Here is a 15,036-nt window from a genome sequence, read left to right as displayed (position 1 = left end):
ATTACATGCAGAAAAACAATCACATTCAGCTTACCAATGCAAATCAAGTGTTATCAAAGTATTAATTAGACAGAGCATTGTATAATGTTGTGGCATTATTTCATAAACAATAAAGTTAAGTGGGAACATGATCAACAGTCGGTCACATGCCAACAATAATGAACATTATAAATCTTAAAATAAGCTCATTGGTCTAGCAAAAAAAGTGATCTCAAGTATCATCACATCATGCAGGATTATAGGATTGTGATAACTCCAAAATAGCTTAAATGTCATGAACTGGCAATATAGTGCATTATTGCTTTCATAACATGGTACAACAGGAAAAACATAAAACTGCAAATTTCTACAGGTGTTGACTTCTGCATGCTGTCATGTCTAAGCATGAAGCACTTTAAAGATCTGAAAACTAGTTATTCCCTCCATTGTTATTATATCTAAACAAAGTTAGAACAAAACTAGATTTGCCAGGAATATTAATGCAGTTATCAAAACAAGAACTGATACCTGTGTGAGAAAGAAACTTGGAAAGAACTGAATCTTCATCAAGACTTATATTACTATAGAAAGTAAACAACAGATGGATCTACCTGTACGTTTAGACATTTGAAGCAAAACATAAGGGATAGACTACCAACTAAGTGGAAAGAAAATGTTGTTTGGGAAAAATGGAAGGCTCAGAAAACAGCAAAGTAGTTTTAGTTGCATGTGAACTAGAGAAAAAAAAACAAAACGGCTTAGTGGCAATATCATGCATAACTTCTTCCAGATCTGATACATCAGGAAAACACAAGATGATGACTATGTATTTGTTAATTATATAATCAGTGCACAGTAAGAAGTGATTGCAGTCTTCAAGTACAGCAACTTGAATTGAGGTTAACATATCCTGCCAGCCCAACATACCAGAGTTCAGGAGTCATGCATTCAGTAACTAATTCAACTCAAAAATTAACAATTAAAACAAAGCAAATCAAAGCAACCCAAAGGACTGAAAAAATATTGCGAGGTAACTTTGATTATCTATAAATAACACAGGAAAGAAGAATCAACACGGATTTAGGAGACTTGTTTGACCAACCCAATCAATCTCTTCGTTGGACTGTTTAGCATCCATTATCATTCCAATAACGGCATAATTTGACTTCCAAAATGGCATCTGACAAGATTCAATAATGATTTGGGGTGGGCAAGCACAAGATACTCCAGTTTGCTATTAAATCACAAGTTGTTTTAAATTATAATGTCTTGGATCCAGATCTGTTGAAATTATTTATAGACACTATATAAAGCAAGAACTGTCAAACCGGACAATTCAGATATCTCAGAATAGAATGTGGCCAACACTCTGGCACATGAAATTTAATGCAGACAAGAATAAGAAACTGCACACCAGATCACCAGTTTACAACCTTTACAGTGACACAGCAGAGTCCAATGAGACAAAATTCCATGGCACACCCATCTTTTTAAGCTGAACTGATTGCTCAGTTGTCACATTTACTATGGCTACAGTCTGACTAGAGCCGGTAGTAACATAGTATATAAGAATCAAAAGACAAACACCTCGCTTTTAATTTGATCACTAACTTTCACAACGTTTGAGTTGTAACTTTGAACAGTTAGAATATGATCTCATCTTAAACAATATTTGTTTTGCATTGATTTTCATTGCCTTTGTACAAAATTTAACAGCACACTTGAACAATTCTAATAGCCCAGCAGTGTGTCATGGCATGTTGGCTGCAAAACCACTCCTCCAGATAAAAAATAAGTAAAACACACACTCTGTGGAATGGTATTGAAATAGCAATGGATAAATAAAAATCTTACAAGACCGGACACTGAATCAAAGCAATATAAAAGCAGCAAAATTAAAACAATGAAATGCTGCAGAATTAGCAAAAAGAGCAGAATATCATTCAAGCACTGAAGACAGTACAAAATTTAATCATAAGGGAAAAACCTGGAGAACTAGAAAAAAGCAATCTTTCAACTGATCAAATTAAGATGTAAGAGTTAGGTTGATAAGTTGCAACAGATAAATCTGGATTGTTTTAAATTAACTTGCAAAATTACATCAGGTTAACATAGTTTAATCTGAAAAATAAAAATAACTTAGATACCATATAGGATTAATTCGTTTTCATAGACAGAATGTCCCATGGATTGGACTTCAAGATAAAGTGGTGTGGGTGGTGGGTGGTTAAAAAATGTACACCATCTCTTTCTCTAGGGCAATTACCCATGAACAATAAATGCTGCACTTGCCAATAGTGTTCACTTCCCATAAACAAGTAAAATAACCTTTGAATCCTTTGAAGGACAACTAGATGCTTTGGGGGAGGAAAAAATGGATGGCTGAAGCTCTTTGTCATCCATCAGAATGTCCATCCAACTATCCACAAAGACTTGCTCTTTGTAAAGTATCTTGTGATCTCTTCAATGGTTGGCCTCAGGAAAGTATTGACAGAAAGCTGTCACCATTCCTTCAGTGTCACTGGTTCAAAATCATAGAATTCCTTCTCAAACTACATTGTGGATGCATTGCAATTGTTCATGAATGCAGCTCACTGCCATCTTCTCAACGGCAACTAGGGATGGACAATAAATGCTGGCCCAGCTGGCAATACCCAGATTCCATTAATGAATAAGTTTGAAAACATGTTTCCGAATCTACTACCCCAAACATGGCAGTTTGAAAGTGAAGAGCTTCGACAGGAACACTTTAAAACAGTCAGACCTAAAAACAGTACAACATTAGGCATCACACCTATGCTTAAATGCAATTCTAATTGTTTATGGATTAAGATGTGCATGCAAGGTGAGTAAAGACTCACCTTTAAATCACAAAATTAAACTTACGGTCCATGGTGAAAGGAGGAACAGAAGAGCCACAATTTATCAGATCTTTTATTCCATATTGAACAACCTCAGATGTCACGGAAGAGGTTGGGACAGGTAAACAAATCCCAAACTCTTGTTAACTATAGACTCAGGTGTTAAGCTGTCACAGAAGGGTTGCTTGGAATAATTTTCCAGCAGGATTTATCATTCTCTCCCTGCAGAGATATGTCTGGCTTTTGCTTGATACAACTTCCTAGAATACACAGAATTAGAAATACAGTTCAAGAGAAAGAGAAACAAATCAGCAGCCTGTACAGCTCTGTGGAACATTCATGAATGTGTCTCCACATTCTGGATTCATTGATACTATGAGGAGAAAGTGAGGTCTGCAGATGCTGGAGATCAGAGCTGGAAATGTGTTGCTGAAAAAGCGCAGCAGGTCAGGCAGCATCCAGGGAACAGGAGAATCGACGTTTTGGGCATAAGCCCTCCTGAAGAAGGGCTTATGCCCGAAACGTCGATTCTCCTGTTCCCTGGATGCTGCCTGACCTGCTGCGCTTTTCCAGCAACACATTTCCAGCTTCATTGATACTAGTCTAGAAAGTAGTCTTTTACTCAGGTCATTAGCCTGGACTTATTCAGCTAAATGCTAATTCACTTCTGAATCATTTATGCTGAGCAAAGAATTTCACAATAATCAAGAACCAAGCAACTTTAAAACTGGTAATCCTCTTGTGCAAAGTGTCAGAATTCTGCTTAGAAATGGCAGCAAATACATTATAGAGCTAACATTAAAGAGCTAAACATTTTTCAGGGCCCACTTAAATCAGGAGGCTACAGTGAAACTCTTATTTTTCCTCAAAAATAAAATGCCAACTGAAACTCAACACGAAACCTGAAACTGCTCAACAGTTACCGGGTGCTTCTATAAAATACATGCCCACCCCAGCAACAGACAGCGTCAAACCAGAGTGTCGAAATGCAGGCAGCAGTGCAGTGAGCTTTCCTTTACGCAAACTTACAGCAAGGGCTATCAATCTGCAAAAGCTACATCGGGACGAGTTAGATAAGATTTTTTTAAAGTCTAAATATTAACCAATACTCGTGAATTGTGTGTTTCCCGATCCCGCAAAGAAAATGGAATTTGACCAAAATTCACGAGTTGGTATCGTTGACACTTATGTGCTTACCTTATAGCGCCACTTGTGCCGGCAAAACAAAGATTCCTACTGGAAAACAGGCTCGGTTGTTTTTCAACAATAAAAGAACAGGTTCCGTGCAACCATAGAATTACTTCAAAAAGATCATCCACGATACAGCTCTCCCAGAGGGTTAACATAACACAAGCTCGCTACTTAAAGTTGGGAGGAATTTGTCAGCGTTTACATGTTGATGATGGCTCTTAAATTCTCAGACGACAAAAACCCTCCGAGATGAGTGAAATCGCTAGCCACGCCCAACAAATGAATACCTCGCGTTGAAATAACGAGTGCCAAGAAGAGAAGGATAGAAACTTCTTTTTTTTCTCTCCAGAATTAACCAACCGTTCTGTATAAATCTAACACATTCTCCAGGTGGAGATACAGACACTGGGAGGAAAGGAACCCATTAAAAAGTGGGGCACGGGGCTCAGACTGGCGGCCAGTAAATGGTTAAATGGGAGCCTTACGTCAGCCAGAAACTTGAAATCTAGGGGTCCAGATCTCGACAACCCCCTTTAGACATCAGTCAACCAGCATTCGTGCCTTCCAATTGCTCTGCGTTATTATTATTTTCTAGATTACACAAAGAGAGAGCGAGGGTCGCGTCAACAATAGGAATTAGTCAATACCCTCTTCTAGGGCTGGGCTCGGAGCTGAGTTAATCTTCAAGCTCCTCTTCCATAAGGAAACCAGCCTCTTTTAAAAAAAATACATTTACTGAACGAGAACAATCGGAGAGATTTCAGAGCTCCGCATCGCTCCAAGACAACGTAACCAAGGTGCAGACGAGCCAGAAGTTGGGGGGGGGGCTTTGGAAGTTGAAAACCGAAAGGGCGATCGCCGCGCGCATTCCCCTCAATTCATTTAACTTTTTAGCTCCGTTCCTCCCCTTTTTTCTGAATGTTCACTGAAACGAATCTGGGATGAAAAGACTAAGGGGGCACAGGAAAATAACAAAAAAGCGACACTGATCTGATGGCAAATGTTCCTTACCTTTATTTTTGGGGGGGGGTGTTGTTCAATCTGGGACTTTCAGGACCCTGAATGACTCAGATTACCTTAAACTGGGTTTTAATCCAAAAGAGAGCGATAAAAAAAAAGGGAGGACTCACCTGTGGGCGATGCACACATCCGCTCTGAGTAACAACGACACGAGGAACAGGAAATGGAATCGGCTGATTCCTTCTGAATTGTGAGGAGGAGAAAACCTCGCAAACGATGGCCCCTACGGTGAAGTTGTGTCTGAGTAGCTCACCGAGTCTGCTGTGATTGAATTGCAGATGCGAGAAGCTTGTCAGCACCGACCGACCGACTGCCCGGAGCATATGGGGTTGGGTTGGGAGGGGGAGGTGAGGAATGAAAGAGGAGGAGAAAATGCCGCCCTAGCTGTGGGAATTCTCCCGCACATATAACGTCAAAATCATCATCAGGAACCAGCACAACTTCTCACCAAGTCAGAGGACGTTTCATTTTACAGCAGTTTGGCTTTCTCGTTATTGTGACAAATTCGGATTGAATTACAATCCACACACATACACTCCAACTGGGCTTCTGTTTGTTTATTTTAAAACCAATCGTTTTGCTGTTGCTGGCTTCTTGCATGTTGATTTGGGTCTTTTTTTTTAAATGTGTTTTCTGCTTTGGGAGGTTCGACGGTCATGAGTTGCGTCTCGATCCTGTTTTTGCCAAGCTGCTGTCGGCCTGAGTTTTTCGGATAGTTTAGGAGTATTTGAAAGTTGGAACTTCGCTGCTGAAAGTGGTTCAGCAAATCGTCAGAATTTCAAGGCCTGGAAGTGCGAGGCAATGGAACATAACAAGTGTCCCTGCCTCGAGCATATGAGGAGGCAGCGTAATTTATATTACTCGCCTGCTTCCAACTATTCGAACACGTCTAACTAGCACCATTTCAGGCTCATTGCTAAATAAGTAACCGTGCCATCGGGTAATTCTCCAGCTTGAAAGACCACAGTTTTTAAATTTGTGAATGGTAGCATTCGAAGTTTTGACATGTTTTAGCACATTTCAGTGACAGTTGGGACTGAGAGTGTCCGTGCTTTTAAAAAGCCACTTTGGTCCATCGTGTCCACGCCGGTCATCAAACATCCATCTCTTTTAATCTCATTTTCCAGCACTTGGCCTATAGCTTGTCTGCCATAGCGTTTCAAGTGTTCGTCTAAATAGCGTTTGAATCTCTTGTGGGTTCTTGCCTCTACCATCCTTTCAGGCAGTGAGTTCGAGATATCCACAACCCTCTGGGTGAAGCTTGAGCCTGGAAGCTGGGCATTCTGGCACAAATCTTCCTCTATTTGCAAATGCTTTCCAGCTAAATGTGCTTCTTGAAGTATAATGACTGGTTAGGAAACACACCGGCCAATGCTGCACACAGCAAACGTCCGAAAATAGCAATTTGATAATGACATTAGTTTTATGTGATTTTGATTAAGAGGTTAATCATTGGCTAGGACAATGGAGATAACTCTCTGCTTCAAAAAAGATTCATGGGATTCACTTGAACAGGCAAATGAAGTTTAATGTCTTCTCCAGAAGCCGACACCTCTGACAATGCTGCATTCACTCACTGTATTAGCGTGTCGGTACTAGATTTTGATGCAGTAGACTTGGAGTGGAACTTGAATGCAGAACTTTGCACCTTAGAGGCCAGAGTGCTATCCATGTATTTATCATCTAAAGAGTATTCACTGTCCACTTCCTTCTATAGGAACATATTAAACTTTCTGCACAAAATAGTTCCATTCTGATCTGCTTCTGAGAAAAAAACTCCCAACTCTTCCACAAGAACTTCCTCAAACGTGAATGCCCAAACATTTAGATATCTGTCTGGAATGAGTGAACATAAGAACTCTGTGGGAAGCTAGGGAAATGATTGTTGGGCACCTTGCTGAGATATTTGCATCATCGATAGTCATAGGTGAGGTGTTGGAAGACTGGAGGTTGGCTAATGTGATGCCATTACTTAAAATAAGGCCCCTCAAAGTTCACCAAGGCGGTCTTTCTGTGGAGCCACAGGAGATGGGGAGATACTAAATTAATATTTTTTATGAGTATTTATTGTGGAAAAAGAATGTAGGGAAGTAGATAATGACATCTTGAAAAAATGTCCATGTTACAGAGGAGGAAGTGCTGGATGTCTTGAAATACATTAAAGTGGATAAATCCCCAGGACCTGATCAGGTGATCTGTGGAAAGTGAGGGAAGGGACTGCTGGGCCCCTTGCTGAGATATTTGTACCATTGATAGTCACAGGTGAGGTGCCGGAAAACTAGAGGTTGGCTAATGTGGTGCCACTATTTAAGAAAGGTGGTAAGGTCAAGCCAGGGAACTATATACCAGTGAGCCTGACGTCGGTGATGGGCAAGTTGTTGGAGGAAATCCTGAGGGACAGGATGTACATGTATAGGAAAGGCAAAGAATGAATAGTCATAGTCAACATGGCTTTGTTGCGGGAAATCATGTCTCATAAACTTGATTGAGTTTTTTGAAGTAATAAAAAGGATTAATGAGGGCAGAGCAGTAGACATGATCTATATGGACTTTAGATTAGATTCCCTACAGTATGGAACAGGCCCTTCAGCCCAACAAGCCCACACCGACCCTCCGAAGCATAACTCACTCAGACCTATTCCATTACCCTATATTTACCTCTGACTAATGCACCTAACACTATGAGCAATTTAGCATGGCCAATTCACCTGTCCTGCACGTCTTTGAATTGTGGGAGGAAACTGGAGCACCCAGAGGAAACCCACACAGACATGAGGAAAATGTGCAAACTCCATGCAGACAGTCACCCAAGGTGGAAATTGAACCCGGGTCCCTGGCACTGTGAGGGAGCAGTGCTAATCACTGAGCCATTGTGCCGCCCTAAGGTGCTAGTAAAGCGTTTGACTGGTTATCAAGGTTAGATCTCATGGAATACAGGGAGAACTAGCCATTTAAGAACAGAACTGGCTCAAAGGTAGAAGGCAGAGGGTGGTGGTGGAGGGTTGTTTTTCAGATTGGAGGCCTGTGACCAGTGGAGTGCCACAAGGGTCGGTGCTGGGTGCACTACGTTTCTTCATTTATAGAAATGATTTGGATGTGAGCTTAAGAAGTACAGTTAGAAAGTTTGCAGATGACACCAAAATCGGAGGTTTAGTGGACAGCGAAGAAGGTACCACAGAGTACAACAGGAACTTTATCAGATGGGCCATCTGGCAGATGGAGCTTAATTTAGTTAAATGCAAGGTGCTGCATTTTGGGAAAACAAATCTTAACAGGACTTATACACTTAATGGTAAGGTCCTAGTGAACATTGCTGAACAAAGAGACCTTGGAGTATAGGTTCATAGCTCCTTGAAAGTCGAGTCGCAGGTAGATAGGATAGCGAAGGAGGTGTTTGGTATGTTTCCCTTTGTTGATCAGAGTATTGAGTACAAGAGTTGGGAGGTCATGTTGCGGCTGTACAGGACGTTGATTAGGCCACTTTTGGAATATTGCGTGCAATTCTGGTCTTCCTATTGGAAGAATGTTGTGAAACTTGGAAGGATTCAGAAAAGATTTACAAGGATGTTGCCAAGGTAGAAGGATCTGAGTTATAGTGAGAGGTTGACTCGACTAGGATTGTTTTCCCTGGAGCGTCAAAGGCTGAGGGATGACCTTATAGAGGTTTATAAAATCATGAAGGGCAGAGATAGGGTAAATAGACAAAGTCTTTTCCCTGAAATGGGGGAGTCCAGGACTAGAGACCATAGGTTTAGGGTGAGAGGGGAAAGATATAAAACAGACCCAAGGGGCAACATTTTTACACAGAGAGTGATGCGTGTGTGGAATGGGCTGTCAGAGGAAGTGCTGGAGGTGAGTACAATTGTAACATTTAAAAGGCATCTGGATGGGTATATGAATAGGAAAGGTTTGGAGGGATATGGGCCGGGTGCTAGCAGGTGGGACTATATTGGGTTGGGATATCTGGTCAGCATGGACAAGTTGGACCAAAGGGTCTATTTCCGTGCTGTACATCTCTATGACTCTAAGAAAGTTTGTAAGGAAAAGCCAGTGAACTATAGATCAGTGAGCCTGCCATCGATGGTTGGAACATTATTGGAGGGAATCCTGAGAGACAGGATTTACATGTATTTGGAAAGTAAGGACTGGTTTGGGATAGTCAGCATGGTTTTGTGTGTGGGAAACCATATTCCATGAACATGATTGAGTTTTTTGATGCAGTCACAAAGAGGATTGATGAGGGCAGAGTGATGTACATGATCTATATGGACTTCAGTAAGGTGTTCAACAAAGTTCCTCATGGGAGACTGGTTAGCAAGATCTCGGAATACAGGGAGAACTAGCCATTTGAATGCAGGACTGCCTCAAAGGTAGAAGAAAGAAGGTGGTGGTGGAGGGTTGCTTTTCAGACTGGAGGCCTACGACCGGTGGTGTGCCACAAGGATCGGTTCTGGGTCCACTGCTTTTTGTCATTTGTAGAAATGGTTTGGATGTGAACATAGGTATAGTTAGTAAGTTTGCAGATGACATCAAAATTGGAGGTGTAGTGGACAGTGAAGAAAGTTATCTCAGAGTACAAGGGGATCTTGATTAGATGGGCCAATGGGCTGAGGAATGGCTGATGGAGTTTAATTTAGATAAATGCGAGATGCTGCATTTTGGAACTGCAAATCAGAGCAGGACTTATACACTTAATGTTCAGGTTCTAGGGAGTGTTGTTGAATAAAGAGACCTTGGAGTCTAGTTTCATAGTTCCTTGAAAGTAGAGTCACAAATAGATAGGATAGTGAATAAGGCATTTGGTATGCTTTGCTTTACTGGTCAGACCATTAAGTATAGGAGTTGGGAGGTCATGTTGCGACTGTATAGGACTTCAGTTAGGCCACTTTTGGAATTTTGCACGCAATTCAGGTTTCCTTCCTATCAGAAGGATATTGTGAAACTTGAAAGGGTTCAGAAAAGATTTACAAGGATGTTGCCAGGGTTGGAGGATTTGAGCTATAGGGAGAGGCTGAATAGTCTGGGGCTGTTTTCCCTGGAGCGTTGGATGCTGAGGGGTGACCTTATGGATGTTTATAAAATTAGGAGGGGCATGATGTGACATCATGGTGACAAAGCCCATGCCTGAATGTACCTGGTCATGAACCAGCAATGCTATTGACTTCCAGATCTGACTTGGCATCCTTGTTCTCTTATTACAGTTTCAGCAACATCCTGACAAGCGGAGCAGAATTGACTCCTAAATGTCTCCAGTTAATAATTTTCCTTGTGCACCATCATCCACAAATGTGAGGAATATATTAGCGGTTTAAGTCAAGGCTGTCCACATAGCAGCTTCTGATGCTCCTTTCCTATGATGACATAATTCACAGCCTTGTCTTCCCTCCAGCCTTTTTCACAACTATCATCCACCTTATAATCCAGGTGCTGCCCAGTATTTCCCACAGGGTTTGTTACACTCCCCTTATCCACATGTCTAATCATTACTTCCTTCATCCCTTAACTTTTTTTCCAATTGAAACTGCCCCCTACTATCTTTTCCCAACATTTCTGTTATTATGTCTGCCTTCTTTCAAGATATCATCAATTTTCCTCTCAAGCCTTCTGTTTTGTGCCATATGTTCCCTGGCAGGCTAGTGGGTCGGATTTAATGCTGTCACTGCTGTGTTTCAGTTTCAATTCCCAGTCAGTGAAGGTGATTTGCTAAGGCAAATTATTGACCTGGTTAAGAAATTGGCTGATCAGCAGCAGACAGAATAGGGATACAAATATAGCAGAAACGCGGCAGGTCTGGTAGCATACGTGGATAGAAAAACAGAGTTAATGTGTCACATTTAGTATAACTCTTCAATAGAATTTCTAGAAAATAATCTCAAAATGTGAATGGAATGATGACCTTTATGTCTAATGGATTAGAGAACAATATTGAGCAGCTGAAGATATAAAAAGCTGTGGTTGAATGACACCTGTAGTATTGAGAGCTGTTCTGCATACTGGTTGGGAGGAGTGCAACATAAATGTATAGCATTATACTTATCAACTAGGTTTAAATTATGAAGAAAGATTACACAAATTGGTTATATTGCCTGAAATTTATGATGGCTCAGAGGTGATTTGACAGAAGTTTCAAGTTATGAAGGGGAACAGATAAATTAGACTACTTCTGCTGGTTGGGGAATCTATGACTGAAGTGATGGACATGGTTGACAAATTAATATCAGAACTTTTAGGAGTCAAACTAGAAAATATTTCTGCACACTGATAAGAGCAGTTTGGAACCTTTAGCAACTTACAACCTATGCAAGATCATAACTTTAAGATTGAACTGAGGATTCTGTAAACCAAATATATTAAGCAATGTGAGGCAAAGGCAGGTATCTGGAATTAGTTTGCAGATCAGCCTTGATTTAATTGATTGACAGAACAAGCTGGAGAGTTGGTGATGACTCGGTCTCCTGTTGCAATGATCCAATGGCTAACCACTGTCTTTTCTCTGTTTTCGTTTTCTGCTGAAGTCCCCAGATGGTTTCTTTCCTCTGTGTCAGAAAATTGAGAGTTCAGGTTTGACTCTTGGACTTCAGTACATAATGTACGCTAACACGACTGTTGATTCAAAGTTGTCAAAATATATTACATGAGACAATGTGTTAAATATCTCTTCCTATGTTCCAACATCACCAAAACCCTCATTACAGTTGGTAGAATCTTATTTAAAACATCTGCAATGTCTGACAACGTCACTAAATTTCAAAGTAATCTACTGCATTTTTTTGAGATGATTCTGGGAGATGCAATACAACAACATAAAATATACAAAATAATTAGAAGCTAATTTGGGATAAGAAAGGCTAGTTGACACTTCTATTTCAACCATCCAACATTGTCTTCAACTCACTCACTGCATAATCCAACAGCAGTGAATATTGCAGTTCTGTTTAAAGTTCTTGGCTCCCTGATGTTTCTTTGTTGTGATTGTTTCCAAGGGATCCTAGCCAATTTGTTAGGAAGAGAATAATAGAGACAGCATCTTTAGGTTTGGGAATCTGCTGAAAGCTTTTGGAACCTTCCTTGAAATATTGAATTGAGTAGTAATTACATATGGGTCTGTCTATGGTGTCAATATACAATACTGTGCATTTGTTTATATCGTTGAGACCATTACAGGTTTTGTGGGGTCTAGATTGTAAGTAATTCTATTTTTGCATCTCTATTGAGGACAATTTATTGGCTCAGGAAATAGATGGTGACATCTTGCAAAATGTCCATATTACAGAGGAGGAAATGCTGGATGTCTTGAAACGGGTAAAGGTGAATAAATCGCCAGGACCTGATCAGGTGTACCCGAGAACTCTGTGGGAAGCTAGAGAAGTGATTGCTGGGCCTCTTTCTGAGATAGTTGTATCATCGATAGTCACAGGTGAGGTGCCGGAAACTGGAGGTTGGCTAACATGGTGCCACTGTTTAAGAAGGGTGGTAAGGACAAGCCAGAGAACTATAGACCAGTGAGCCTGATCTCGGTGGTGGACAAGTTGTTGGAGGGAATCCTGAGGGACAGGATGTACATGCATTTGGAAAGGCAAGGACTGATTAGGGATAGTCAACATGGTTTTGTGCATAGGAAATCATGTCTCACAAACTTGATTGAGTTTTTTGAGGAAGTAACAAAGAGGATCGATGCGGGCAGAGCGGTAGGTGTGATCTATATGGACTTCAGTAAGACGTTCGACAAGGTTTCCCATGGGAGACTGCAAGGTTAGATCTCACGGAATACAGGGAGAACTAGCCATTTGGATACAGAACTGGCTCAAAGGTAGAAGACAGAGGGTGGTGGTGGAGGGTTGTTTTTCAGACTGGAGGCCTGTGACCAGTAGAGTGCCACAAGGATCGGTGCTGGGTCCTCTACTTTTTGTCATTTACATAAATGATTTGGATGCGAGCATAAGAGGTACAGTTAGTAAGTTTGCAGATGACATCAAAATTGGAGGTGTAGTGGACAGCATAGAGGGTTACCTCAGATTACAACAGGATCTTGAACAGATGGGCCAATGGGCTGAGAAGTGGCTGATGGAGTTTAATTCAGATAAATGCGAGGTGCTGCATTTTGGGAAAGCAAATCTTAGCAGGACTTATACACTTAATGGTAAGGTCCTAGGGAATGTTGCTGAACAAAGAGACCTTGGAGTGCAGGTTCATAGCTCCTTGAAAGTGGAGTCGCAGGTAGATAGGATAGTGAAGAAGGTGCTTGGTATGCTTTCCTTTATTGGTCAGAGTATTGAGTACAGGGGTTGGGAGGTCATGTTGTGGCTGTACAGGACATTGGTTAGGCCACTGTTGGAATATTGCATGCAATTCTGATCTCCTTCCTATCAGAAAGATGTTGTGAAACTTGAAAGTGTTCACAAAAGATTTATAAGGGTGTTGCCAGGGTTGGAGGATTTGAGCTAGAGGGAGAGGCTGAACAGGCTGGGGCTGTTTTTCCTGGAGTGTCGGAAGCTGAGGGGTGACCTTATAGAGGTTTACAAAATTATGAGGGGCATGGATAGGGTAAATAGGCAAAGCCTTTTCCCTGGGGTTGGGGAGTCCAGAACTAGAGGGCATAGGTTTAGGGTGAGAGGGGAAAGATAGAAAAGAGACCTCCAGGGCAATTTTTTCACACAGAGGGTGGTATGTATGGAATGAGCTGCCAGAGAAAGTGGTGGAGGCTGGTACAATTGCAACATTTAAGAGGTATTTGGATGGGTATATGAATAGGAAGTGTTTGGAGGGATATGTATAGAATGCTGGCAGATGGGACTAGATTTGATTGGGATATCTTGTTGGCATGGACGGGTTGGACCGAAGGGTCTGTTTCCATGCTGTACATCTCTATAACTCTATGACTCTCACCTCAACTTTGCATTTTTATGTAGTTTGTCTTGGCTTAATCAAATTTACAACAGTTCTGGTAGGTTTTGAGAAGATTTGTAGTTCTGGCTGAGGTTCTGGATGTAGATTTGCTCGCTGAGCTTGAAGGTTCATTTCCACATGTTTCGTCACCATACTAGGTAACATCTTCAGTGAGCCTCAAGATGAAGCACTGCTGATGTTTCCTGCTTTTTATTTATATGTTTCGGTTTCTTTGTACTGGTGATGTCATTTCCTGTTCTTTTTCACGGGAGTGGTAAATGGGGTCCGAGTCAATGTATTTGTTGGTAGAGTTCCGGTTGGAATACCATGATTCTCGGAATTCTCGTGCGTGTCTTTGTTTGGTTTGTCCTAGGATGGATGTGTTGTCCCAGTCGACATGGCGTCCTTCCTTATCTGTATGTAGGGATGCTAGTTACAGACGGCCATGTCGTTTTGTGGTGAGTTGATGTTAATGTATCCTGGTGGCTAGTTTTCTGTCTGTTTGTCCAATGTTGTGTTTGTTACAGTTCTTGCACAGTATTTTGTAAATGACAATAGTTTTGCTTGTTGTCTGTTTAGGGTCTTTCAAGTTCATTAGCTGCTGTTTTAGTATGCTGGTGGGTTTGTGGGCTACCATGATGCCAAGGGGTCTGAGTAGTCTCATGGTAGCCCACAAACCCACCAACACACTAAAACTGCAGCTAATGTACAGACAACAAGCAAAACTAAAGTCATTTATAAAATACTGTGCAAGAACTGTAACAAACAGAACATTGATAAACAGGCAGAAAACTAGTCACCAGGATACATGACCATCAACTAGCCACAAAACAACATGACCCTCTCTCACTCGTATCCCTACATACAGATAAGGAAGGACAGCACTTCGACTGGGACAACACATCCATCCTCGCACAAGCCAAACAGAGACACGCACGAGAATTCCTAGAAGCACAGCATTCCAACCGGAACTCTATCTTCAAACACATTGACTCGGACCCCATTTAACACACCCCCTGAGAAAAAGAACAGGAAATGACATCACCATAGGAAATCACATCACCGACCCAAAGAAACCCAAACATATAAATAAAAAGCA

The 15,036-nt window shown here is 41.3% G+C and overlaps 1 protein-coding gene across 7 annotated transcripts in view; it reads right to left on the bottom strand.

Moving 5' to 3' along the window:
• LOC122561761 (plexin-B2-like) overlaps positions 1–5,448 on the bottom strand; it is a 264,039-nt gene extending 258,591 nt beyond the window's left edge. For 2 of the 7 annotated variants that reach the window (XM_087999491.1, XM_087999488.1), the window contains exon 1: positions 5,162–5,299. Coding sequence is in view for 2 of the 7 variants with exons in the window: in XM_087999486.1 (XP_087855612.1) it covers positions 5,162–5,374 (213 nt within the window). In the remaining 5 variants the exon portion in view is untranslated. Of the gene's footprint in view, positions 1–4,037; positions 4,405–5,042; positions 5,064–5,161 lie in introns of those variants that run through there. The other 5 variants (XM_087999486.1, XM_087999487.1, XM_087999490.1 and 2 more) reach the window with 5 other exon arrangements.
• Positions 5,449–15,036: the final 9,588 nt, after the last annotated feature.

The sequence above is a fragment of the Chiloscyllium plagiosum genome, unplaced genomic scaffold (assembly GCF_037043375.1).
Source record: "Chiloscyllium plagiosum isolate Xiang-an unplaced genomic scaffold, Cpla_swu_hap1 HiC_scaffold_23, whole genome shotgun sequence".
NCBI classification, from domain to species: Eukaryota; Metazoa; Chordata; class Chondrichthyes; order Orectolobiformes; family Hemiscylliidae; genus Chiloscyllium; species Chiloscyllium plagiosum.
This window is presented reverse-complemented; position numbering and strand designations above follow the sequence as displayed.